The 24,545-nt window shown below is 47.6% G+C and overlaps 8 protein-coding genes across 8 annotated transcripts; 7 read left to right on the top strand and 1 right to left on the bottom strand.

Moving 5' to 3' along the window:
* Nucleotides 1–839: 839 nt before the first annotated feature.
* BHQ10_001746 (uncharacterized protein) lies at nucleotides 840–1,671 on the top strand (the record flags this gene model as incomplete). The annotated part of the gene is made up of 3 exons (XM_040873816.1): nucleotides 840–1,246; nucleotides 1,303–1,523; nucleotides 1,592–1,671. The coding sequence occupies 3 exons, from the start codon at nucleotides 840–842 to the stop codon at nucleotides 1,669–1,671; spliced, it is 708 nt and encodes a 235-aa protein (XP_040730251.1).
* Nucleotides 1,672–2,265: 594 nt separating this feature from the next.
* BHQ10_001745 (uncharacterized protein) lies at nucleotides 2,266–3,468 on the top strand (the record flags this gene model as incomplete). Its single annotated transcript, XM_040873815.1, has 3 exons — nucleotides 2,266–2,615; nucleotides 2,673–2,813; nucleotides 2,880–3,468. The coding sequence occupies 3 exons, from the start codon at nucleotides 2,266–2,268 to the stop codon at nucleotides 3,466–3,468; spliced, it is 1,080 nt and encodes a 359-aa protein (XP_040730250.1).
* Nucleotides 3,469–6,842: 3,374 nt separating this feature from the next.
* On the top strand, nucleotides 6,843–9,315 carry BHQ10_001744 (uncharacterized protein; the record flags this gene model as incomplete). The annotated part of the gene is made up of 2 exons (XM_040873814.1): nucleotides 6,843–9,155; nucleotides 9,202–9,315. 2 exons carry the CDS (start codon nucleotides 6,843–6,845, stop codon nucleotides 9,313–9,315), a joined length of 2,427 nt encoding a protein of 808 aa, XP_040730249.1.
* Nucleotides 9,316–10,135: 820 nt separating this feature from the next.
* BHQ10_001743 (uncharacterized protein) lies at nucleotides 10,136–12,755 on the bottom strand (the record flags this gene model as incomplete). The annotated part of the gene is made up of 2 exons (XM_040873813.1): nucleotides 10,136–12,498; nucleotides 12,554–12,755. 2 exons carry the CDS (start codon nucleotides 12,753–12,755, stop codon nucleotides 10,136–10,138), a joined length of 2,565 nt encoding a protein of 854 aa, XP_040730248.1.
* A 1,971-nt stretch (nucleotides 12,756–14,726) lies between these two features.
* BHQ10_001742 (uncharacterized protein) lies at nucleotides 14,727–17,822 on the top strand (the record flags this gene model as incomplete). Its single annotated transcript, XM_040873812.1, has 5 exons — nucleotides 14,727–15,149; nucleotides 15,212–15,772; nucleotides 15,844–16,092; nucleotides 16,186–16,372; nucleotides 16,444–17,822. 5 exons carry the CDS (start codon nucleotides 14,727–14,729, stop codon nucleotides 17,820–17,822), a joined length of 2,799 nt encoding a protein of 932 aa, XP_040730247.1.
* Nucleotides 17,823–19,372: 1,550 nt separating this feature from the next.
* Nucleotides 19,373–21,114, top strand: BHQ10_001741 (uncharacterized protein; the record flags this gene model as incomplete). Its single annotated transcript, XM_040873811.1, has 4 exons — nucleotides 19,373–19,457; nucleotides 19,643–20,118; nucleotides 20,171–20,456; nucleotides 20,510–21,114. 4 exons carry the CDS (start codon nucleotides 19,373–19,375, stop codon nucleotides 21,112–21,114), a joined length of 1,452 nt encoding a protein of 483 aa, XP_040730246.1.
* A 445-nt stretch (nucleotides 21,115–21,559) lies between these two features.
* Nucleotides 21,560–22,789, top strand: BHQ10_001740 (uncharacterized protein; the record flags this gene model as incomplete). The annotated part of the gene is made up of 1 exon (XM_040873810.1): nucleotides 21,560–22,789. One exon carries the CDS (start codon nucleotides 21,560–21,562, stop codon nucleotides 22,787–22,789), a length of 1,230 nt encoding a protein of 409 aa, XP_040730245.1.
* Nucleotides 22,790–23,147: 358 nt separating this feature from the next.
* Nucleotides 23,148–24,295, top strand: BHQ10_001739 (uncharacterized protein; the record flags this gene model as incomplete). Its single annotated transcript, XM_040873808.1, has 3 exons — nucleotides 23,148–23,292; nucleotides 23,419–23,507; nucleotides 23,561–24,295. The coding sequence occupies 3 exons, from the start codon at nucleotides 23,148–23,150 to the stop codon at nucleotides 24,293–24,295; spliced, it is 969 nt and encodes a 322-aa protein (XP_040730244.1).
* Between the last annotated feature and the right edge of the window lie 250 nt (nucleotides 24,296–24,545).

The following is a 24,545-nucleotide window of genomic DNA, read 5'->3' as shown; positions in this document are numbered from 1 at the left end:
GATGTGATTTCGGATATTGTTCAAGACAGCTCGGCGGCGTGAACCGCATTGAGAAATATTGAAATTGTTGTTATGCACGTTACCTACTCGCATGAACATCCAGAATCAAACTATTAATTAATAAAAACAGTCAATAAATGATCGACGTGTTAATTACCAATCCAAATGGTTACAAATGCGATATTCCGCTACAGTAAGATGTTTCAAGTCCTTTGCCCCTGTCTGCCAGTTTGTTCACGTGCATCAGAAACCCTAAGCAGAGAGACTTCTAGAGATTTTTGACTTCTTTCTCCAATGCTTTGATGCGTCATTCAAACGGGCAATTGAAGCTGATTTCAAGTATGAGTGCTTAGATCTTAATCGTATGAATGTACAATCATGCCTTTGTTTTTAACCTGGCGTAACCAGCAAAAAACTCGAGATGATGTCTGTTTGTATCTTGTAAGGAAAGACCCATCCACTTCTATGTATTTTTGTACTTGCGAATTAAAGTGTTATTGCACTGATAATCTATATTAATAATTGCAAAGCCTAAGGCTGGTGTAATCTATATATCGCTCTTATAGGGTAATCATCATATTGTATCCCTCTTCCGTGATCCGACAAAAAGCCGAAATGAAATCAATCCCCGTCTTTTACTTTGTGGAGACCTCGAAGCTTGTTATCGAGACAGAAATTCCTGCCTGCTCGGAAAGACTGCGTGTCAGTATTGATTGACTTGTCTATATAAAGCCTCGATTCCTAGACTTCCAAGGTTGTCTTTGAGCCTTTATCATCAGTTCATCACAGCTTTACACCTACAATTTCCTTTCCAAAGCTTTAAAACAATTCCATTCAAAATGCAGTTGACTATTCTCCTGGGTTTGGCCTCTGCTGCGTACGCGCAGAGTCTATGCTCTCAGTACTCTAGCTACACCAGCGGCCAATACACTGTAAACAACAATCTATGGGGTGAGAGCAGTGGATCTGGTTCCCAGTGCACTTATGTCAACTCAATCTCCAACTCTGGTGTTTCATGGTCCACTACCTGGGCCTGGCAAAATAGCAACAGCCAGGTCAAGAGCTACGCCAATTCGCAGCTGAGTGGTCTCACCAAGAAGCTCGTCAGCAACATTGGAAGCATTCCTACTTCAGTACAGTGGAGCTATAGCAATACCAACATCAATGCCGATGTTTCGTATGATCTCTTCACGGCAGCGGATATCAATCATGTTACCTACAGTGGCGATTATGAGCTCATGATCTGGTGAATATAGTTCCTCGCATTCAAGTATAAGATATCTCCTGCTAATCAATCTTCAGGTTGGGTAAATACGGTAGTATTCAGCCCCTCGGCAGCCAAATTGGTACAGCCACCGTGGCAGGCATAACCTGGCAGCTGTGGTATGGTGTAAACGGATCACAAAAGACATACAGTTTCGTCGCCCCAAGCCAACAAACGTCATGGAGCGGTGATATCTTGCAGTTCTTCCACTATTTGTCCCAGAATCAGGGATTCCCAGCCAGTAGCCAGTATCTGATTGGTAAGTGATACACTTCTTCTGTTACATTTCAGATTCTTTTCATCTGACATGATTGCTTCAACTATTAGATCTGCAATTCGGTACGGAGCCATTTACCGGCAGCCAGACAACCTTGACGGTCAATAATTGGTCTGCAGCTGTCAATTAGGCTACAGTAGTTCTCCAAATCGCAGACAGAGTTTTCTACGTGTGAGGATGAATGAACTTTTATGTGGATGTATGGAAGTCTCGTTTGCTAAATGAAGGACTACCTTCATGTTTAAATCGATAGCTTTTAGTTGAACTTCCTTAAGTTTGCATATGGGTGCACTGCTTCAATACTGTACAGTCTCTTGTAGTTTGAAATGTCTTTGCTAGCCAAAATCAACATTGAAAGGGTTGAAGTTACCAAAGACTATGACTCACCACCAATGTTCAAGAATCTAGTACAAAGCCCGCTGGTAGAAGTAAAACAATAATTTCATGAAATCGGTTGTTTTGTACTAAAATATGCCATATTGATCGTTGTAGAAAATCTCGAGGCTAGGGTTTCCCATGAGCCAGCCCTAATTCGCTCTACCAGGCATGCAGGTCTCTTCTAACCGCCTATGTTTAACAAACGGCAGCCGGCTTAATCGTCGCTGCCGAGTACCGTATACCGAGACACCAGATATAAAAAGCAATAAAATGAGTTATTCAGATAAAATCCGTATTTATCTTCACATTGAACTATATAAAAAAGTACTCAGTTGAATCTCCTATCATGCCTTCAAACGTCTCATTCACCGGGCCAGCTGGCGCTGCCGCAAAGGTCTCGATCATCGATTCAGGATTTCGACTCTCCGGCCTAGCTACCGACTTACTCCTCACCCCACCAGTTGAACATTTCGATAGATTACCAGGGGTTGGCTCGTGGTCTTTCCTTATCGAAGGCTCGACTGGACGAAAGATTCTATTCGATCTTGGCGGTCCAGCTGATATCGATCAGTTTCCTCCTCTGGTAGCTGATATTGTGAAGCAAGCTGACGCTAAAGTTGAGGCTACAAAGACTGTCGCAGATGTTCTCGTGGAGAATGGAATTGAGCTTGCTCATGTTGAAAGCGTGATCTTAAGGTATTGATAATCATGCCAGTCGTCCATGCTTTGACTTTCGCTAATAGCCAAAATAAGCCATGGGCACTGGGACCACGTTGGAGACATAACGGTATTCCCATCGACAACAGAACTAGTTGTTGGTCCGGGTTTCAGGGAAGCGTTCTGCCCTGGTTATCCAACGAAGCCGGATGTCGAGCTATCAGAAAGATATTTTGAGTAGGCTACCCCTGGTCCACACTCATCCCCTCCAAAGGTATCCTTACTAACTATGAGCAATCTCAGAGGTCGGAATGTGCGAGAAATAGACTTCTCTAACGATAAATTGTCCCTCAAATATGGCCCTTTTCGTGCAGTGGACTTTTTCGGCGACGGCTCTTTCTACCTTCTCGACACTCCTGGGCATGCTGTTGGCCACATGTCAGGTCTCGCACGAACGAAGACTGAACCTGACACATTCATCTTTATGGGCGGCGATGTTTGTCATCACGGAGGAGAGATTAGACCTTCGCCTTACCTTTCGATTCCAAGCCAAGTGCAATTCTCTCGAACAGGCTCCCTCCAAGAAAGCACCTTTCTTGACGGCGAGAAATTCCGCAAGCTGAATGTGGAACGAGGCCGCGAGCCCGATGAGACCTTCTTTGACCCAGTCCTTGCCGTCGACATACCTAGGGCAATTCAGAGTATCAAAGAGACGCAGGAAGCAGATGCACAGGATAACGTGTTCTTTGTGTTCGCTCACGATATGCGAATTCTTGATGTTGTCGATTTGTTCCCAAAGACTGTAAACGACTGGAAGGACAAGGGTTGGAAGGAAAAGACATTGTGGACTTTCCTCGATGATTTCATCCCTGCAGCTATGTCTGGACAATAAGCAGATCATCGTCTCATCTTTTTTCGAATAAATCCTATTATTGGCACACACAGACTCCGCAGCAGTGTTTCATTAGTGATAGAAATCGATTCTCCTTGTTCCGTATCAACCTAGCCCTAATCGCTTTCCACCTTTCCTGAACAAATGAAAGTCCTGGGAACGAACCATAACTGGTCTTCGGAAACGCATATTCGTATTCACTTCAACTTCTTTGAGTAGTGTTTTACACATCCAAGATCTTATGATCCAAAATCATACCTAGTTCTGATTGGTACAAGGCGACTCGGCAAGAGCACCGGTTTTCCCGAATGCCGAATGCCGTCTTTCATTGCCTTCCCGCTCTTCAGTAGTTGATTCTTCGCTCTCATGCCAACTGCATACCGAACTCTCTTCACATCTGATCATCAACATTCCAAGCTAGCAAGTACCAGCAGTCGAGCCAATGCCCACACGGGATCGAGCAAATATAGTCTGTACCCGATGTCACTCTCGCAAGGTAAGTCTCACATTGCCGAGCAACAAGAAAGCCAAACTATGATGTTCAGCTTCTAAGATCAAGACAGATAAAATGTGATCTACAGACGAGTCCAGATGGTATCTGCAAGAACTGCCGTCACTCAAACGATCCATGCATGTTAGTGAGGTCTCCGGCTTGAGACTCGGCTCAGGAACGCTGACCATAATAGGCAACGCAGGGGTATTCGTAAGAGAAATTCGGAAAGGCCGCGAGAACGAAGCCGCCTTTCATCAGTACAGAATGAGCCGATTGTTCAAGATGGCTTCCGGTATTCGATCATATCTGATCCGCTCACATCTACTGCTCAGTCGGATAATGGAAGCAGTAGGGCAGAACCACGCGCTCGCCAAAATGCTGGTTTCGTGAGTCATTGTTCGATAATACAGCACCTTAATGGCCCTACAGAAATCGGTTCTTTAGGGACCGTAGATTCTGCCCCGTTGCGAGATGCTATCCTGAGGGCCACGCAAGCCTCGATACTTCCCAGACCTGCATTGCTAAGCGCCAGGACGGACGCATATATGACCCATATCTTTCATCAATGTCCAGTAATCAGCTCAAGCGATATTTTGGAATTTGGATCCTCCTTCTTGTTGCAGCAAGGACTCTGCATGGTAGGCGGCCTCATGACGCACGACTCCGGCGGTCCAGAGCAAGCTCATGAGCTGTATCAAAAGTTGAAGCTACTGTTATCCATCAACTTCGAAGAAGACTGCGTCCAAACCCTCAAAATACTCTGTCTCATGTCATGCTGGAGTCTTAAGCCTTCAACTCCCGTGAGTCTCGATGGGCCATGGCATTGGACAGGGCTGGCTATACAGCTAGTGATACAGATGGGCTTGCATATAGAAAGCACATATGCAACCAGGGTTGACTCAAGATGTCTGCGGCGAATATTCTGGTACCTATACGTTCGTACTACTCCTTTCTATATGTGGATTCTGTTCCTGACCCTTTGCTTCAGAACAACGACTCGCTACAGGTAGCCTGCTGGGGTCGTCCTTCACGGTTACGACAGAAAGATTTCAATGTGAGGCCCCCGACAATAGAGGATTTTGAAGTGCCGAATACGCAATCGTTAGTATTTATAGAAACCACGAAGCTATGCACAATCATGAGTCGCATAGCCGAGCTATATATGGAAAGAAGGCATATTCAAAAAGCCGAACTGTCGAGAATTGATGCTACTTTGTGTGAATGGGTGAACAATCTCCCAGAAGATCTTGAGCTGTACAATGCAGCTGGGCAAAGGAGAGCATACTATCGCCCTGCTTCAGAGATGTTTATCCAGTACCTCGTTGCTATCGTGATGAGTCAGATGCTGAGGTACAAGGAGCGAGACAGGCCATGGCGGGTATCTATTCCGTCACGCGTAGCTGCGTCATGCGCCGTTTTTCTATATGATGAGATACTCTGTCGAGAGGAAATCGTCTTTCTTCTTGCGAATCATGGCTTCTTCTGCTTGGCCATCTCTCTTCCTTTAATCTGCCACTATCCTCAGTCAGATCCCGGGACTGCGGTGCGAGAAAGGAACGTAGCTATCATCTATTCTATCTTGGACAGAATGCGAGATAGATACGGAGATGCGGGTATGGTTCTAGAAAAAATGACGAAATTGCGAGACACTGTTGAGAAAGGCTCACGACACAACGGAGGCCCTGATGTTATTCTCCAGGATTCTGATGTCCATGCTAAGGAACTATTTCCCTTTCCGCTCGACATGTGTGGTGAGATCAATCTCCTAGAATCGGTTACTGGACCCGGCCAGCAGCTTTCCCCGAACGACGTTTCCCTGCTGTCGAATGAATACACAGATGATAGCCTCCTTGGATTCAATTTTATGGACTTTTTCGAACCGGACCTTAACTTATTCGACTTTATGACCGACACTGAACCCAATCTAAATCCAACGCATGGTGACTTTTCATAAAGCTTGTATCGTGATCAAGGATTTGTCCGGGTGCCTTTGGTATTTATTTGGAAGTCCCGGGTTAGCAGACAGTGTACACCAAACCTTAGCCAAGTCACTCTGTGCCATCAGACTATGTGCAATATAAGAAATGAAAAATTCAGCTTCAATGCAATTTATGCATAGGATGTGATCGGTAGCAGTAACATAATACGCTAGCAGCATTTAGACTAGATCCTCGACCCTGTCAGATTCTCCTGAACGGAGAAGGCTCCGTGTCAACCATGACGAGTCACTTTAAGGAACACAGACGTTCGTATGACAATACATGTGTGTGGGTTCAGGAGATTAGATGTAGTGCAAACCGAGTTGATAATAAACGGAGAAATCACGTTGTACAAAACCACGAAAATCGGAAGAGTTGGAGTGACGAACAGACGAAGAAAGGGGAGACGAGTAAAGCGGATCTCGACTGCGCCGCCCGATCGAGCCACCAGAACGGTTGACCCCCGTAAGCTCAACTAGGTAAAGTCCCCTGAGCCTTCTTAATCTTTTTTCTCTTCTCCGGCTATCGTCAAATTATACAGCGCCCAGTTCTCGTCTCGCTTAGAAACTCCGGGAAGGATATAAAGGTATGGCTGATGTGTTCTCATTTGCTTTTCCTCTTGTTCTAGCGTGAGTCTCCCGACTGACACTGTGTCTGTCCATCAGAAACAACGAGATTCCCGGGTATACGAACCAGCTGATCGCATCATTCTCCGCTTTATTCTCCTCACTACTGACCGCAGTCAATCCTTTCTGTCCCGTCATGTCTTCCGCGTGAACTATCGTCATTTTATATAATATTCGCATTCATATTTTGTTACGCCTTTTCATTGCCGTTTTTCCAGGCGTGATTGATTGCTTTGGTGGTGACTATGGATAGCCTCCGATCGAGCACATCCTCGTATGGGGATCCTAGGTACCTCTCGACTGGCTATCCCAACGGCGCCGTTTCTCTGGTTCCGTCGCGGGACCTGGTGGATGGCTACCGAAGTGCGTCAGATATGGCAACGGATGATAGGTCTCGATATAGTGGGGTATGTTGATTTCTCACCCTCGTCGCAATATCTCACGGTTGTTGACGAGTGCAATGCCTTGCAGCATTCCGCTGCAATTCCTCAGATGAATGCGCCTTCTATCGACACCCACGATCCGGTATTGTTGCATCTGTTAACCGAAACCGCGATCGGAGACAGCGCCGGCTACGAAATCCTCCCCTTCGAAGAAGTTGAAGACCTGAAACGCGAATATGCTACTTTGTCGAGCCGGGTCGAAAGTACGAAGCGAAAACTTGCATTGGAAACCAAGCTCAGAGACGCCGCGCAATCTCTACGCCGCCTTTCGAGCTTGAAGAGCAACGGATATACGAACGGCGTGACGAACGGCGATACGAACGGCGTAGCGCATCATCCCGAAGATGAGGAATATACTGTCAGTTCTCGAAAATGCGAAGAGCTTTCTCAGGAACTATGGGCTTTGGAAAGGAGAGCGCAAGATGTTCACAAACGCCTTCTAGAACACACGGCCGGGATACTTCAGTTAACACATCGTGGATTGAAGAAGAATGCCAACCGCGGCAGCATAAATAACGGCCTTAATGGTACTACATTCGAATTTGACGATCGAAGTCTCTATAGAGAATTGGAGACGGATGATGCGGGTTTGCGATCATACAGCGGAGTCAGTGGATTGACGGCAGACGTTGACACTCTCCGAAATACTGAACAAAAATTAGAGGAGCTTAATGGACGACTACGCGATTTACTGCTTGAAAACCACAGCACCCATGATATAGGACCACTGCCGCTTAGAGTCACTCAGGATACTTCCTTGACGTTTGTCCAAGATCACCTTTCATACCTGGAAAGAAGCTTGGACACTCTCCAAACCGAAGGGATTCGGAGGGGCGAAGGCGAACCGGAGCTTTCTGCTACCGAAATGGGTTCTGAGCTTAGTGCCATCAACAGTCGCTTACAGACTTTACTGGGACAAGCCGGCTCTCACCTATCGCCTACGCTGCCGCCGCCGCCTAGTCCGACTGGCGAATTTCTCAGCAGTCATATAGATTATCTAAAGTCTGGAATGTCGGATCTGCAGAACAGAGTTGCGGGCTTACAAGACCAAAAGAGTATTTTGACTACGCAGATTCAGCAACAAAGGGAACTGAATTCCAAATCGGATGCTGAAAAGGACGCTCACGTCGCGGACTTGGCGCAACAGATCGTGGAGACAAGGAAACAGTATGAACTTTCTGAGCGCGAGTTGGAAGCCGTCAGAGATGAGCTGGCTTTGGTGATGGAGCAGCTTGATTCAGTCAGACAACAGGAGAATATTCAAGACCAACAAAGAGAGCGCGGGCAAATAGCAGCATTCGAAAACGAGAAGGAAGCTCGATCCAAGGCAGAAGCAGAAGTTCAACACCTCCAGGAGAAACTGAATCATCTCGAGGGAGAATATGCACGCGAGCAGGCCGAAGCGTTGGAGCTTGAGAGAGAGGCACGATCGAGAGCAGAAACAGAAGTCCAACGTCTTCAGGGTGAAGTCGCCCAACTTGAAGGGGGTTCTACACGCGCACAGACTGCGGAGGCAGAAGTCCAACGTCTTCAGGCAGAATTGAACGAACTTGAAGCGGAGTACGCACGTGCACAGGGTGCAGAAACGGAAGCCCAGCGGCTTCAACAAGAATTGAACGACCTTGAAACTGAATTTGCTCGCGCGCAGACTGAGTTGACTGTAGTCAAAGCCGAGCTTGATGGTGCATATGGTACTCGTGCAGAGCGTGCAGCCGAAGCTGCGGCCAGCCCAGCTTTATACAAAGAAATAGAAGACCTCAACACTAAGAACATCAGCCTTGCAGAGGAGCTAGCAGCCCTGCGAGCCGAGCAAGTCAATAATGGAGCGGGCCAAGGCGAGCTTCAGAAGCGTGTCGAGACACTGCAGAAGGAACTCGAAGAAACGATCGAAGATTACGAAGCAATGACCAAAGCAAGCATTGAGTTTGAGAAGGAGCGCGAACGATACGAAGGCGCGATTGATAATATGCGCGATCGCATTGAGCAGTTGGAAGCACAGCTCAGTGATGAACGCATCACATGGTTGGGTGTGAGCCAAACGGCCATGAGGGACGGAGCTACAGAAACCACATCGACAATGGTACTGAAGAATGAGTTCAAGAAGATGATGCGGGATACGAGAGCAGAAAATATGAAACTCCTCAGGGTAAGACAGCCCATCACTATAGATTGATGAACTATCATACTAATAGGAACTCCTCCAGGCCGAACAAGAAGAACGAAAAAGACTCGAAGCGCTGGTTCGCAGTCTCAAAATGGAACAAACAATTGGCAAACCAACCCTCAACCAGAGCATGGTCACCTAGACCTTTCTCCGCTCCACAACGTACACGCTTCATATTTACTAATCGATTATGGTCTAACTTTTTTTTTCGCGCATTTGAAAGATTTCCGAATATGATGACAAAGGGCAACGAAACGATCCAAACGATCTTTTTTCAAATTTATTGTTTTGCATCCTGTGTGAAAAGATACATATATAGCGAATTTTCGAACTTGTTACATAGATATAGGGGGATTCAGGGGGGCGTCTTTATAATTTCCCTTCTTTTCTTTCGGATACGCTGGTGAGGTGACACAACTCACCTAACAGGATGTTTTCCTGGTATGTGCCGGATTTCTCTGTCTGTCTTATTTTTCGTTTCTAGGGAATGTTTTGTATATTTAATGTATATATTTGATACTCTGACTTAGGGCTTTGGGTGTGATGATTCGAGTTATTCGGGTATATACTTCTAAGATTACTCAAAAAAGTGACATCTGAAAACTCAATTCAAGCCTTTTCATGCATTTTCTCTAAAAATGTACTACTCAATAAGTACACGACGTCAATCATATTAGCAGGAATCAAGACAAGAGAAGACACATGCAATAATGGCCGATTTTCCCAGAAACTGGTTGACTCCGGAATTTGTCAAATGCAGAGTTTTCATGAGCATCTTTTCGTGTCGTCGTCATAAGATTTGAATAATTGATTATTTCGGTAAAGAATTATGATTTCATTGATTGTAGAGATGTAGAGCCGTAGACCTCGTCGGTCCAGACTATCTGAGTGCTCGGCTTCTTGTCGTATGATAAAAGGCAAGTAACACCGAACCATCCGCTATATGTGTAAGGTTTGCGCATTCATACGCCTAGAAAAAACTGAGACGCTTCCATAATGTCCTCGTCACCTGCGGCAAAATCCCAGCCCACGATTCGTGAATCCTGGCTGGCACAGATGATCTTACGCGCATCAAATTGAAGCTTGTATATTCTCGCCGGTGTGGTTGCCTGGGCGTGTTGGTGGCGATTCGCTGCTGCTATTGCCATTGCATGCGCTTGAAGCGCAGGCGCGACGCCCTGAGCCTGAGCAACGATGTCATTGACGGCTTKTGCCTGTTGCAATGGATTTGGCGCGAAATTATTGCCTGCTGCGGGGGCAGCTTGTTGGTTGGCTTGTTGTGGTGCCGCCAGAGCATTGAAAACGGCGCCCGGTGCTTGATTGTTGATATTATTGTTGTTGTTGGCAGCCACGGCTGCAGCGGTAAGGTTCCTGGCCTGGTTATGTATTATCGGCCCGGTTCGCGGTTGTGACTGCAGCGTCTCCATGTGACGCATTGCTTGGTCTCGAGCGCGGATTGAATTAGACGAGCTCGCCATCGTCACAGCATCTGCTTGACGAAGCCGATGCCCAACTAGCCACCTGCCATCACGATCCTTTCTCCATATAATAACAGTTTCATCATATGAGCCCGAAACAATTCGTGCCCATCGGCTCCCTCCGCCGCCCGGTGGAATATGAGCACCTAATGCCATGACATCATTCGGGTTTCTTGACCCTGTATTTCGCGGTCCCGCACGACGACGGAACACGGGTGTTCGAAGTTGATAAGATATATTACCATTACGAGCAGCATCCCAGAAGTCGGTGTCCACTGCAAGAGCTTCCAGTCGTAGTGCTTCCTCTGCGCCTGGAGGATCACCAAACCCGGCTTGCACGGCTCGTACCAGATTACTGTGTCCTTCGAGAGTAGCTACTTCCGCTCCTGATGCGTGATCGTAGATACGAATCGTGTCATCGTTGCTACCACTAATAATCCGTCGATTATCAAACTGAACGCATGCAATCCCCTTTTTGTGACCCAGAATGGTTTTCAAGCATGAGCCATTGTGTATGCTCCATACTTTGATCAACCGGTCTCCTGCAGCTGAGACTATCTCGTCGTCATTGATTTGTATTGCGTTCACAGCGGCATCATGACCCTCAAGAGTCATTAGCAGGCTATACGGTTCAAGTTTTTTGATGTGGCCGTTCGCAAGGTTCGCTTCTAGCCAGGAAGGAGAGTATTGGGTTGTGTCAATTATATAAGTAGGGTATTTGTTGACTGATCCCCTGACAACTGACGGATAATCTTTGTCCATAGGGGTGAGTGCTCGACGATTCCATACTTTGATGAACTTGTCCTTGGAGCATGTCACGAGATAGCGTTTGTCAAACTTCAGGTTCAAAACAGAGTCCTGGTGCGCATTTGTTAATTGGAGAAGTTTTTGCCCTGTGGAAAACTTCCAGATGATGACATTGTTGTCACTTCCGCCGGACATGATCACGTCTTCCTCTGGGCTGGGATCAAATTGAAGACATAGTACTGATGTCTGGTGGCCCCGAAGCGGTGGAAGGCATAATCGCATTCGACTTAAATCCCAGACACGAATAGTTGTGTCACGGCTACCGCTGACCATCCACTTACCTACAAATTGAATAGCGTAGACGCATTGTTGATGAGCTTCATCCGAATATGCTGGATGGGGAAGTGTAAAGGTGGTGAAGCGGCCCTTGGTCCAGTTGTCCTCCAAGCGTCTTCGTTGTTTATAAAGGTAGGGCCAATTGATCTTGGCAGTTCCATTTGGTAATCGAATCACACAGGGCGATTGCCTTGGTGATTTTGTAGGTTCAAAGGGACTGTCGGCAGATGATAGTGGTTGACATGCAGCATTCACATCTCGCATTTCTCGGTCATTATCAGCATCGAGTGGAGAGACTGGCACATCAGCTTCTACCATCGGATGCTGTTCATTCCATGGGGGATTAGACTGCGCATTGTAATCGGAGGGGTCTCGCGACTGGAGGCTCGCCTCCGTGACACGCCTCTTGAGCTGAGGTTCGGGCGAGTCAGAATCGGCGAGTCGAGAACGAGACTTGCGAATTTGGGACACGAATCGCTCCGTATGCAGTTGTTCATATTTTGCGACAGCGTCGATATCCACTCGCCATCCTTCTCTGATGTACATATCCTTCCATAAGCGTGGATCGATGATGCGGTTCCTCCAAGCTCGCGAGGCTAACGATGCAGTGAATAAGGTGGCTGGATCGAGATATGAGAAAATCTCCGCAGTGATTTCGGGTGGAAGTCTGAGGACGGGGTCCATGTGAAGCCGTGGCGTCAGTCGCTCTACGACTGAGGCGACCAAGTTTGTTGGTAAGCTGGTGAGTATGGAGTGGGCAAGCTCTGTGAATCACGGTTAATTACATAGTACGGAGACAACATGACGAAAGACACGCACCAGCTCTTTCTGAATCACTATAGGGGAGGATCCAGTCTGGTAAAAGCATAGATACATTTTGAGCGACACCGTCTTCACCTTCTAGTTGACTTCGTGTGTCGTCGGAATAGCCCTCGTCCAGTTTGTAGGACGCCGCCAATGACGCCGCGGTGTACGCGGCTTTATCAGAGCGCATTCGCAGTAGACCCTCTGATGAGTGCATAACAAAGGGGACCAGAACCGTCTCTCCGATTGGAGACACTGGAGATAAGACCGTCAATGGGAGAAGTGACAAGGATAGTTGAGCCACCGAGTGATCCTACAAAGCACGCCGAGTCGGACCAGACCAAAACAAACCAAAGGCCCTTTCTTCTTTGGTGGCGGTGGTACCAGAGTCTCTCATGTGGGGGAACGACCAAGTAGTTTGTCAGTGGTACATAGACTGTGGTTACCTTGGGCGAAGGGATACCGGACTCGTACGATAAAGAAAGCGAGAAGCGTGTGACACACGAGACCTCGTCGACAAGTCAGTGACTAGTGACCGTCGTCGAAGTCTAGCGTGAGATCGTTCGCTACCCTTCGGGGACGCTGGAAGGCTGGAACGGTGGAAGCTGCTGGAGACGCGGGCTAATGACGTTTTGGGGTTAGCGCGCCCATAATGAGGTGGATGCCTCAGGCCTGTCAATATTTCTTTGTTCAAGGAATCAACAGGTTCGTGTTTATAAGTAGTACTACTCTATCCATAAGGACCATGACTGCAGTAATGGGCAATGAGTCTAAAGTGCTGTTACGCCACAAACACGAGGCTAGTCATGGAAGGTAGCGTTACCTAGCTTAGGTGGCTACATAGTCGAGAGCTGTCATAGGATTTCACTTTACAATAATATAGGTTTACTAGATAATCGAGTTGGTGGCTACTAAATCTGGGCAAAGTCTCGCTTCTACATAAGGCTGTGAACCCATCTCTCCAGTCACAGTGATGAGTGGCGGCTTGGGTGGGAGCCATGATCTAGAAGCCAATCCACATCTTCTTAGACGGAACTAGGGTGAAACGTTTCATTAAACGACATGTGCTTGTTACCAGCAGTGACTTTACAACTATGTATGGTATATGCCCACGTCCTGATGGAAGTTTAAAATGGCCCGACGAGGACTACTCTGAGATTCTAGTGTGAATCGTCTTCCAAGCCGAAGTTGTAGGGAAATGATCATCCCTAGTCCGAATAAACACTGATTGCACGAGGAGTTTTGTTTGTTCTCACCTCTTCGACATCTTTAAACTAATTGAACAGGCTTTCCCCAATGACGGCTAGCCCGCGTTGCCGAAACACGCTACGACGGGAGCACACTGCAATTAGGATGACTGAGGCCACTAGTCTGTCAGGCGCAAACTGTTAAAGAAACTCAAGGTAGTCATTTGATCCATGTCCCTTTCGTTCAGTCTTTTCCTTCCCACGACTGATACTGCTGCTCCTCGCTATATTGTATGTAGTAACATAATACTTGTTGTATAATTCCTCTGTTGTTGCTCAAGCCGCTCCCGTTCTGAGACCCTTGGCAACTTTCTCCTCTGCTTATCCCCCCTCTCCACACCCCGACCACACAACTTTCCCTTTCCCCCCCACCACTATTGCAACCCCCTGGTAAGTGCTGTCCTGGATAGATCTGACTCCAACCCTTCTCGATCACAAGAGACTTCATAAAGCACGTCGATACAGATCACCTGCCTGGTCGCTGCTGCTGCGTGTTGTTGGGTGTTGCCGCCATCTTACAAACCCCGATACTGAGCGCTGTCTCCAGCAACCACGACTCGAATCCACTGGGGCCGGCCGCTGACTATAATTTATTCCGCCACTCCCCTTCCTCTGCGCGCCACGCCGGTAGCTTTCTATTTCCTTCCTCGCTTGATTCGCGATCGCAGAAATAGTCGTGCGGCAGATACCAGCTGTCCAACAACTCGGACCCATTCGTTTTGCGAAAGATCCTAGTGGCCCCGACTGGAACTTCGCCGTGTCGCTTCTGTCAACCTTTCGATTCCTCCCGATCCGGACGCATTGATTTGCGGCACCACGTTCGATATCCATGATACACAAGTCTTAAAGCGCAATAGGTACGCTGGCTGGGACAGATACTTGAGTGATTATAGTTAAAGAACACGGCGTGACCGAGTTTCGAAGTAGGGGAGGATTTCAATATGGATACTCCGTTGAGTAATGGACTTCCCGTTGGAGGGCCGGTTGCAGAGGACAATATCATCAACCGAAGAGGTGGCGAGTCCATCTACCAGAGCTGCGTGAATTTGAAATTGCGTCTCGCAGAGGTTCCAGGCTTCGAACAACATTTAGACGAGATGGAAGCTGAAGAACGACACACGGCAGACCCAGTGAATTCTTTATGGACCTGTCTTCGGGCAGGTTACCCGCTGATTACCATCTTCAACGCTTCGCAACCTGATGAGATGCTCGAGATCGACCCTGAAAAAGTACCGGAAGCGAAGAGACCTAAGGCTGCTACTTTCAAGTTTCTTCAGGCATGTCTTCAGGACATGGGATTTCCTCAGCAGGACTGCTTTCTGATCACCGATCTTTACGGTGAAAACACAACTGGTTTCATCAAGGTTAGTTTCGGATTCTTTGAATAATGTATCAAATATCTCATCCGGTTAACTCACGAGAATAGGTTATCAAAATGGTGAACCGTGTCTTGGATATACTAGAGATGCAAGGTCGTCTTCGCCGGCCCTCCGCAGCAGTATCTAGCCTGCAAGAAGGTCCAGAGGGCAGCGTGAAGCTCACGAAACGCGAACACATCCTTAAGGAACTGCTTGTCACGGAACGTGACTACGTGCATCATCTACAGAATCTTCAGGCGCTGAAGAAGGAGCTTGAGGAGACTGGCGCAATCACTGGTGACTTGAGCCATCAAATCTTCATGAACTTGAACGATTTGTTGGACTCTGCGCAGCGTTTCCTTATCCGAATGGAGCAACATTATGCTTTGCCCGAGGAACGTCAAGACTGGGGCCATCTTTTTGTCGAGAATGAAGAATTTTTACGAAGATACGAGCCCTTCATCTCGAATCAATTACAGTGTGATGAAGTATGTCTTCGTGAATGGGACAAGATCAGGGTCGCCCCGCGGTCTTCAGACCTACAGCAAATGGTTGCAATGCCCGCTACTCTTAACAGCTTCTTTGTCAAGCCATTTCAACGACTCACTAAGTATCCACTCATGCTCGGGGTACGTATTCGGTCGAAATAAGCTCTCTCTTTTTTCTTGACTGCGACTTTGTACGCTAATTCAAAAATTAGGAACTTCGAAAGCAAATCGATGACGAAGCGTTACAGTCAAGGATCACCATAGCCATCAACATGATTCAATCTGTCCTTGATTCCGCGAATGCCGCCATTGATAGGGAACATCTGCAAATGGCAATGGTCGACCTCGCAAATCGTGTTGATGATTGGAAAGCTCTTAAAGTCGATGGCTTCGGAGAACTGCTGCGCTTCGGAACCTTTACTGTCTTGAAAGGAGAAGGCAACAAGGATTCAGAAAGAGAAGTAAGTTGGTATTCAGATGCCTTGCGATAGTTGGCTACAGCTAGAATTTCGTCGCTATATCTGCATGTTCTTCTGCTAACTGCTGTTCAACAGTATCATATCTATCTATTCCAGCGAATTCTTCTTTGTTGCAAGGATATCAATCCTAATAAACAAAAGACCAAACTTATGGGCTCAAAGGATAAGCCATCAGCAAATCTAAAAGGCAAGCCACGTCTTCAGCTCAAGGGCCGGATCTATATGGCGAACGTCACAGATGTTGTACTGCTTCAAAAACCAGGTACGTCCTTGTATAGCACCCGATCAAAGCGTTGCTTGGCTTCTTGCATTAACAGGACTATCTTTCCATAGGTTCTTACCGTATCCAGATCTTTTGGAAAGGTGACCCAGGCGTGGTTGACAATTTCATTATCCGATATGTTAATGAAGACACTATGAAGAAGTGGTACCAGGATATCGACAGGCTACGGGTTGAGAGTGTCGGCCTACGTAATCCTCGCAACACTGGAACATCGGATTCCGAGTTCACGTATATGCAGAGTATGACCGCAGGAATGGTCAATCCATATCAGCAGGAATACGATTCTGAAGAAGTACCTCACATCCAATCTGCCTCCTTTTCGGAATTCCCGGTCAGCAGAAATGCATCAAGCACCAGCCTTCGAGCCAGATCAGCAACAGGAGGTAGCAGCGGGTCGATCGGTCTTCCTGCGGCCCGTCCGCCTCCTCGTTTCCCTTTGCCGGAGGTCCCGCCGTTGTTGCAAACACAGTTATCAAATGGCAACCTGTCTCCTGGTGAACGAGTGATTGGCACGTCTTACTTTTCTCCAGTCACCGAAACCCCTTCTACGCGCTCCAGTTCACAGTCAACATTCAATTATCCTCGACAGATGACGCCAACTAATGCGTGGAATGAAGAATCAAATCGGTATACTGCGCCAGCTCTATCTAGAGGAGTTTCAAGAGATGGGACTAATGGCAATCCTTATTTCAGTACATCAAATGGCGCTAACGGCCGCGTTCAGCGACCTTCTTTACCGCCAATGTCAGGGTCAGGGTCTAGCCAAATGTCACAACGAATGCGATCGGCGAGTAGCCCGGATATCCACAACACTCCCAGATATATGAATGGGCATTCCATGCAAACAATCGATAACGTTCCGGTACCCCCAATTCCGCCCCAACTCGCGAGTATGCGAGCACCAGTCAACCGAAGTCAGAATAATTCGCCTACAAACAACGGACTTCCACTCCGATCCGCGACTCAAACGCCATCTGGGGCGTCACGACACATGCAAGGAAACGATTATAGTGATGGATATTTCCCCATGATGGCCAACAGCCAGTCTTCACTCTCGGAGCATCCTCTAGCCAATTCTGGCACCCTCGAACCAGACACGCAGGCTTCTCAAGAGCCTATCATGCCAACTCAGCTCAAGGCGAAAGTCAACTTTGATGACAATTATGTAACGCTTGTCATAGCCAGCAACATCCTTTTCCGCTCTTTGACTGACCGGGTTGATGCCAAACTTGCTCGTTTTACCAATCGCTCCATCGGCAATAGGTCTGTGAGACTACGTTATAAAGATGAGGATGGCGACTTCATCACTATTGACAGTGATGAAGCGGTCCAACTCGCATTTATGGAATGGAGGGATCAGCATCAGGACAGCCTCGCTCAAGGCCAGGTCGGCGAGATTCAGCTTTTCTGTCAAGCCGTCGAAAACTAAGGTCGTCTCCAGTCCGCCTTGGATCAAACTGCTGCGTTGCTTGATTGACCAACCAAACATTCCTACGTTATGATTCATGTAGCATTCAATGAGGCAGTTTATGGCGTTTATTTTGTCTTATGGCGTTCTCATTCCGGTTGCAGATAGAAAGAAAATGGGTGGTGTTGTTCGCTGTTTCGCAAGATCATGATCGTCAAGCGTTCTACATTTGTTCATCAGCAAGAGACTGGTATGATGCAACTCGTTATGACCAGTACCCGGTGTTGAGCCTTGCTCTATTGATTCACTACTGCTATTCTTGCTCCTTCTGCTTCTTCTACTAATAGCCCGTTGTGGCTCATCTACGATCCGATTAATTGTTTCAGTTGTCTTTGGCCAGCTGTACTCGATAACCATTTGATCGGATTCCGCAATCTGGTGCTACAAATTTCTTCTTAGAGGCATTTTTGCATTTTAATGAGCATTGAACGAACCGTCATGTACCTCGAAATGAATCTTGATATTTGTATTGTTTGACAGCATGTACTGAGTCCAATTTAATAGTTTGCCAGAATTTCTAGTTACTCAATAGCCTACGTGATCATCCATGTCCTTGTAACGCGACTCAACAGATTCAGAACTCCCTGCAATGCAAAGCTAGCAGGGATACACGATCGGCTAGCCGGCATATGGGCAAGGCAGGGAGGCGTTTGTGCAAGCCAATGACATGACATACTTACATTCCGCGATATGCGCAAAGGAGTCGACATTTTGGTCACATTTTCGGGTTGGGCACTTGTGACTTAAGGGGGCGGGATTTTCTATTCTCGTCTTTCTTTGCTTTTTCTTGCGCCGTTAGCCAGTGCAAGAAACTTGGGCAGCCTTTCTCTTACATAGTACATGCAGCGCTTTTTTTCGGGGCGCCCGACCGGCTTATGGGCCGATCGGCGTATTCCTGTTTCAGTAAGGACCTCTTTTTTATGGCTAAGGCTTGCAAGTTTGGACTGTGAACCTTGAAGCCAAGTGGCGCAGTACGTAGTCGTTCTTCGAAGAAGAAGAAAAATAAAATGTCTCATCGGATTCATCATCCCGATGAGCTATAACCATTGCTGACCCGAGCGTTTCGTCACGTCAGCCTTCAGGGCTAGAACATGAGTGATTAAATTGCACTGTGGCATTTGCGTGTTTGACGAAGGAGATGATGAGTTTGGTGGTGACTCTGATGAGACAACGATTCATGGATAGCGCGCGGCTACCTAACGAATAAATACGTGGCGTCCTCCAGTAGATCTACTACGTACTACTTCCAGTTAATTCTTGCTCTTGTTGACAGATTTTACATGAAGTATTTTAAGATCAATTTCTGAACATCATACATAATCGTTGAATTGATCAAAAAGGGACTTGTAATTCTTCTTGATACTGCCTGTCCGGGAAAACTGGGTATGCATCTCGTTGAGTCTTGGCAGATCTGTACCTGACCTGTGCCAAGTGCTAACTCCGTGGAAAGTCGTTACCCCAGAAAAACATTTGAACACAAACCTATCGCAACAACCATCTACAAATCCAAGATGTCGTTCTCCGGTCGCCGTGTGAGCATTCTGCGTCCTGCAGAAACCAGGCGTTTTTCTGCCAGCAAGGATCTTTCTCAGAACGGTATGTTTGTCGAGTGCTTCCTGTCGAAGTATTGAAATCTTCCCCCTCATATCCAGTCGGAGCGGTCAAACTTCGTTCTTGGCAAACGCTTACCTCCAGCATTGTCACACATCTTCTTTCCTTTTTCTCCATCGCAGTATGCGTTAGATCTCCGCTAATCAAAGACCCTGCTTCTATCTAAATAGAAAAGAATTCCGAAACCCATCGTCACTTCCGTTCTGCGCACGAAGGTCACAAACCCCACGCCGGTCTCGACGCTTCCCGTGCTTCTACAGGTGTCATCTGGTGCACAGAGCGTGCCAATGAGCATGGCTTCTCAGAACGTCCTGGAGACTGGGCCAATCTAGGCCAGGGTGCTCCCGAGGCAGACGACGATATTGCTGGCAGTTTCCCTCGTCCGACGACGATTCCCATCGACTCGGCTGCCCGAGAATATGGCCCCACTGCCGGTATCAAGTCTCTCCGTGCTGCTGTAGCTCGGCTCTATAATGAGCAGTACCGACAGGGCAAGGAGAGCCAATACACATGGGAGAATGTGTGCATTGTGCCTGGTGGTCGTGCCGGGTTGATCAGAATTGCGGCTATTCTGGGAAACTCGTACTTGTCGTTCCCTATCCCCGATTATACCGCCTATTCGGAGATGTTGTCTTTGTTCAAGAACGTATGTCAGCCAATTTGACTGTTGTCGAGGAAAAGATACTGACCCGTGCTAGTTCTCTCCTATTCCCATCCCCCTTTCGGAAGGTGATCACTATCAAATTCACCCTGATAAGATCGCAGAGGAGATTGCGCGTGGTACCTCGGTGCTTTTGACATCAAACCCTCGTAACCCCACTGGTCACGTTATCCAGAACCCGAATCTTGCCAAGATTCAAGATATTTGCCGTGATCGTGCTACCCTCATCTTGGATGAGTTTTATGGCGGTTACAATTACACCACTGACTGTGACGGAACGACATTGAGTGGTGCTGAGAATGTTATCGATGTTGATCAGGATGGTACGTCAGCTGAGTCTTTTAATATAGAAAACGGAGGCTGACAATGTAATCAGATGTTCTCCTCATTGACGGTCTGACCAAACGATTCCGTCTTCCAGGATGGCGTATCGCTTGGATTGTCGGACCCAAGGAGTTCGTTGAGGCTCTCGGGTCTGCAGGTTCCTACTTGGACGGTGGTGCCAACGTCCCTTTCCAAGAAGCAGCCGTTCCTATGCTCGAACCATCCCTCGTAAAGCAAGAGATGAAGGCACTGCAACTTCATTTCCGTAACAAACGCGACTATGTCGTTAGTCGTCTCCAGGAGATTGGTTTCCGTATCAAGGATATCCCAGAGGCCACTTTCTACATCTGGCTGGACTTGACTTCAATCGAGCCTCCTCTGCCCGAAAGTGCCAACATCTCCGACGGTCTTAACTTCTTCAATGCTTTGTTGAGAGAGAAGACTATTGTCGTTCCTGGTATCTTCTTCGACTTGAACCCTGCCAAGCGTCGTGATTTGTTCGATAGTCCTTGCCATCACTTCGTGCGTCTCAGTTACGGACCCAAGATGGAAGTCTTGAAGAAGGGTTTGGACGGCATTGAACGTGTCGTCCGTCGCGCCAGAGGAGAGAATGTAGGCCCGACATTGGAAGATGAGGTTGCCATTGAGGAGGATTAAGCGATGTTGCAATTTTCGTGAGATTTTGCTATACACACTAGATGCTGGAGATCTGTAAACCGAGGATGAAGAGAGAATTGCCTTTGGGATGTAGATACATGAACATATATTGAATGAGGGATTTACGAATTTCATTTATGTCTAGCTTACGGCCGTCAGCTGATATTAATAAGTTGAAAATAAATCGGAAATCGTATAGCCACGGCTACTAACTGTCCAATTGCCTAGGTATTCATCGGCATTGCAATCACGTGATACACCAGCAACAAACATCGTCATCTCCATTTCTCCGTCATACGTTCATCCGAGCTCCTCCTCATTTTCTAGAGTAACCGCTATCACCACATCGCAACGGCAGCAAAAGGGTTCGCTGGTCTAGTGAGCTGTCCGCTCACATGCACCGAGAACAACCCGGTCTGCGAAGCCATGGAATTACCTTTCCACAATGATTTTTAATGCTCTTAGTATCCTCAATTCGACGGTCTATTTCATCCTCACGATCGTTCTCCTCGCCCTCAGCCTTCTCACCCCGGGCGACTTCATCTATCAGTGTCGCGTCAACCATAGATTTACGAATATCTTCATCGTTGCTGGTGTATATGTCCTCACGGTCCTGCTCGGCCTGCTGATTTACGCAAGCCGTATATATACGAATCGTACCGCGCTTAGCGGAATCCCAAAAGCATGGATACCCGTTTCGAAAGGCGAGGTGGATAAAAAGGTGCAGAGAGTGGTGGAGGAAGGTCTGAATCGGAGTGCGATAATTGCGTTTCAGGCACGGCCACGTAATGTGTCAGACGAAAGCAGCGAACCGGTCCATGATGTTGAGCTCTCTATCGCGGCTGATCGACCGCCGTGGGGTGCAGTATCGCATGCTGGATGGTCAGCGCCGTCGTCTACTGATTTACCTGGATTACGATATGAGTCGGTCATCGAAGAGCTGCCGCATTTGATCGAAGCTAAAGCGGTTTCTCTCGTTCCTTCAAAGCCTGTGAGGGGCTTTATTGATCCTACAATGCCCGGGGACGACGACGCTCCCGACCCGCGGTTGGTCGAGTTGTTGCAAAGACCGTCGGCGATGGGGTTGCGGGAGTATATTGCACACCTTACAACTTTTGGTTTGATCAATCCGCCTGAGTTGGGATCTGAATTCTTGGTTATCTATGAGCAGTCACGCTTCTCATCTCGTCCGTTATTCGAGGATGAGTTTCGGGCATTGATGGGAATATTTGCGGAGATTTTGCGAGGGATGAAGGAGTTGGATTACCATTATTTGCAAGAACTTGGAGGGTTTGAGTCTAGGGTTGATAGCGAGTCATTCATCGGTCCATCAGACGAAGAGGGGGAAACCGATACGTTGAATTCGGAACAGAGTATTGTTCCTCTGCGGCGTGAACGGAGCACAGACTCGTCGACATGGAGCAGTAGTTTCCATTCCGTGCATACTGCGCCAATGGAGCCCTCTGGCTCCTCGCCGACACTTGCTCGACATACGGACCGGTATGCGAGTCGTGGCCTGCAAAGCCCGTGGTCGAGGTCTGTATCGCGCGCTCGATCGATTGCTTCTCAGAGCTCCGGCGGCGGCAGCGTCATTCGTCTCACGAGAACGCGCAGTCCGTCAGAACTTCCGTACGAGATCAACCTATCAAGGTTGAACACTGCAGGCTCTGTATGAGCCTCACATCTAATTTTTAATTCACCTTGTACATATATTATTTTAGTACATAATACCATCGTCTTATTAATACCAACAGAATCTTTTTCTTTACAGACGTCGTAAACACGCTTAAACCCGAAGAAGTGGTGCTGTAGCAACAACTCCGAGAGCTCGGAGATGACGTTTGATCAGATAAGATATCTCCGAGGTTGCGTCAACACCCCACCGTGCAGCGTTTACAAGACCACAACTTGAGTATTGTTTGTAGAAACATCCTCGATTGCACTGGATTCACAAATATTTCCTAATCAAAAGAGGCTTCGCTGTATCTCAAACCGACAGTGCGTGTGTAAAACCCTAACTTCATCACGAAAACATGCAGAAATTTCTCCGCCGCGGCGCAGAGCTCCTATCTCCGCGCACCGGCAGTCCCGCCACCACGGACGACGACGAGAATTACGGCTTCAAAACAGCATCGACACAGACCGCTTTGTTTCCCAAGGTTGATCCCGCAGTAGACGGTGAGGATTGTGATCATGACTGCTCTAGTTGTACGATCCATTACCCGGCGAGGTTTGAAGTTGAGATGAGTGATAAGTTGTATGGACATGTAAAAGGGTGGGCTACTCATGTACTTGTTGCGACAGGAAAGGCGGATTGGGTTAGGGATGTGGCGGATGAGAAGGGGAGTGTGATGGAGGCTATTGATAAAGGCGGTTTGACACCTACTAATGGAGTGTGTTCACACCTCTCATCATCCTCTGGAATGGGAGCTGACTGTATCTGCAGAATCTGAAGCTATCTGCTTCTAATATTCCGGTCCCCGATGAATATCATCATGCAGAAGATGGCGCCAGACCTACCACAGTTGTCTTGCTACCCGCATTCAAGATCATTGACCACGTCACCCCAGCCCTTGCGCCGGATCTGATCAAGTACTTTGTCAATCCATCGATTACCACCACGACACCACTTCGTAGCAATCCATCAACAACAACAATCCCTGCTAACGGGATCAGTGAGCAAGATTTATCGTCACTGACACCACTCCGATCCCGGCCCCTGCCTCATGCAGCTGTCATCCTCCTCTGCAGCCAAAAGACTCGCGACGCTCGCTGCGGCCAATCCGCTCCTCTACTGAAACGCGAATTTGAGCGCCATCTGCGCACTCACGGTCTATACAGGGATTCCCACGATGAGCGACCCGGTGGTGTCGCCGTTCACTTTATCAGCCACGTGGGTGGTCACAAATACTCTGCTAATGTCATTATCTACCGACGACGAGATTTTGATTGGCACAAGAAGATTGCGTCTTCGTCAACGGCGGCAGCAGCTACGGAGGAGGAGAAGGTTCAAGCTCAGCAGAGTCAAGATGAAGGTGCGGCTCAGGGTATTTGGCTGGCGCGAGTGCGTCCAGAGGAGTGTGAGAACATCATCAAGTTTACGATTTTGCAGGGTAAGCTTGTGAAGCCGGATCAGTTGCGAGGTGGGTTTGACAGAGAAAAGGGATTGGTTAGTTGGTGATGAGACGCAATGGTAGTGTGTTGATGCCTTTGAAATATTGATGTTGTTTTACTTGCATACCAAATGACGGATAGACGATAAAGATTGATGGATAGAAGGCAGAAAAGCAGATATACTAGCCATTGTCGAGATTAATACGGTCTCGACTAGAACAACACTAATTATGTATACAGCGAGATTTGGAAGGTCAAGTCGTTACAGCCATTAGTTAAGCCTTATCTAGGTACCTGATAATTTGCAAGATAATACT

Source organism: Talaromyces amestolkiae (genome assembly GCF_001896365.1).
Source record: "Talaromyces amestolkiae strain CIB chromosome Unknown scaffold2.1, whole genome shotgun sequence".
NCBI classification, from domain to species: domain Eukaryota; kingdom Fungi; phylum Ascomycota; class Eurotiomycetes; order Eurotiales; family Trichocomaceae; genus Talaromyces; species Talaromyces amestolkiae.
This window is presented reverse-complemented; position numbering and strand designations above follow the sequence as displayed.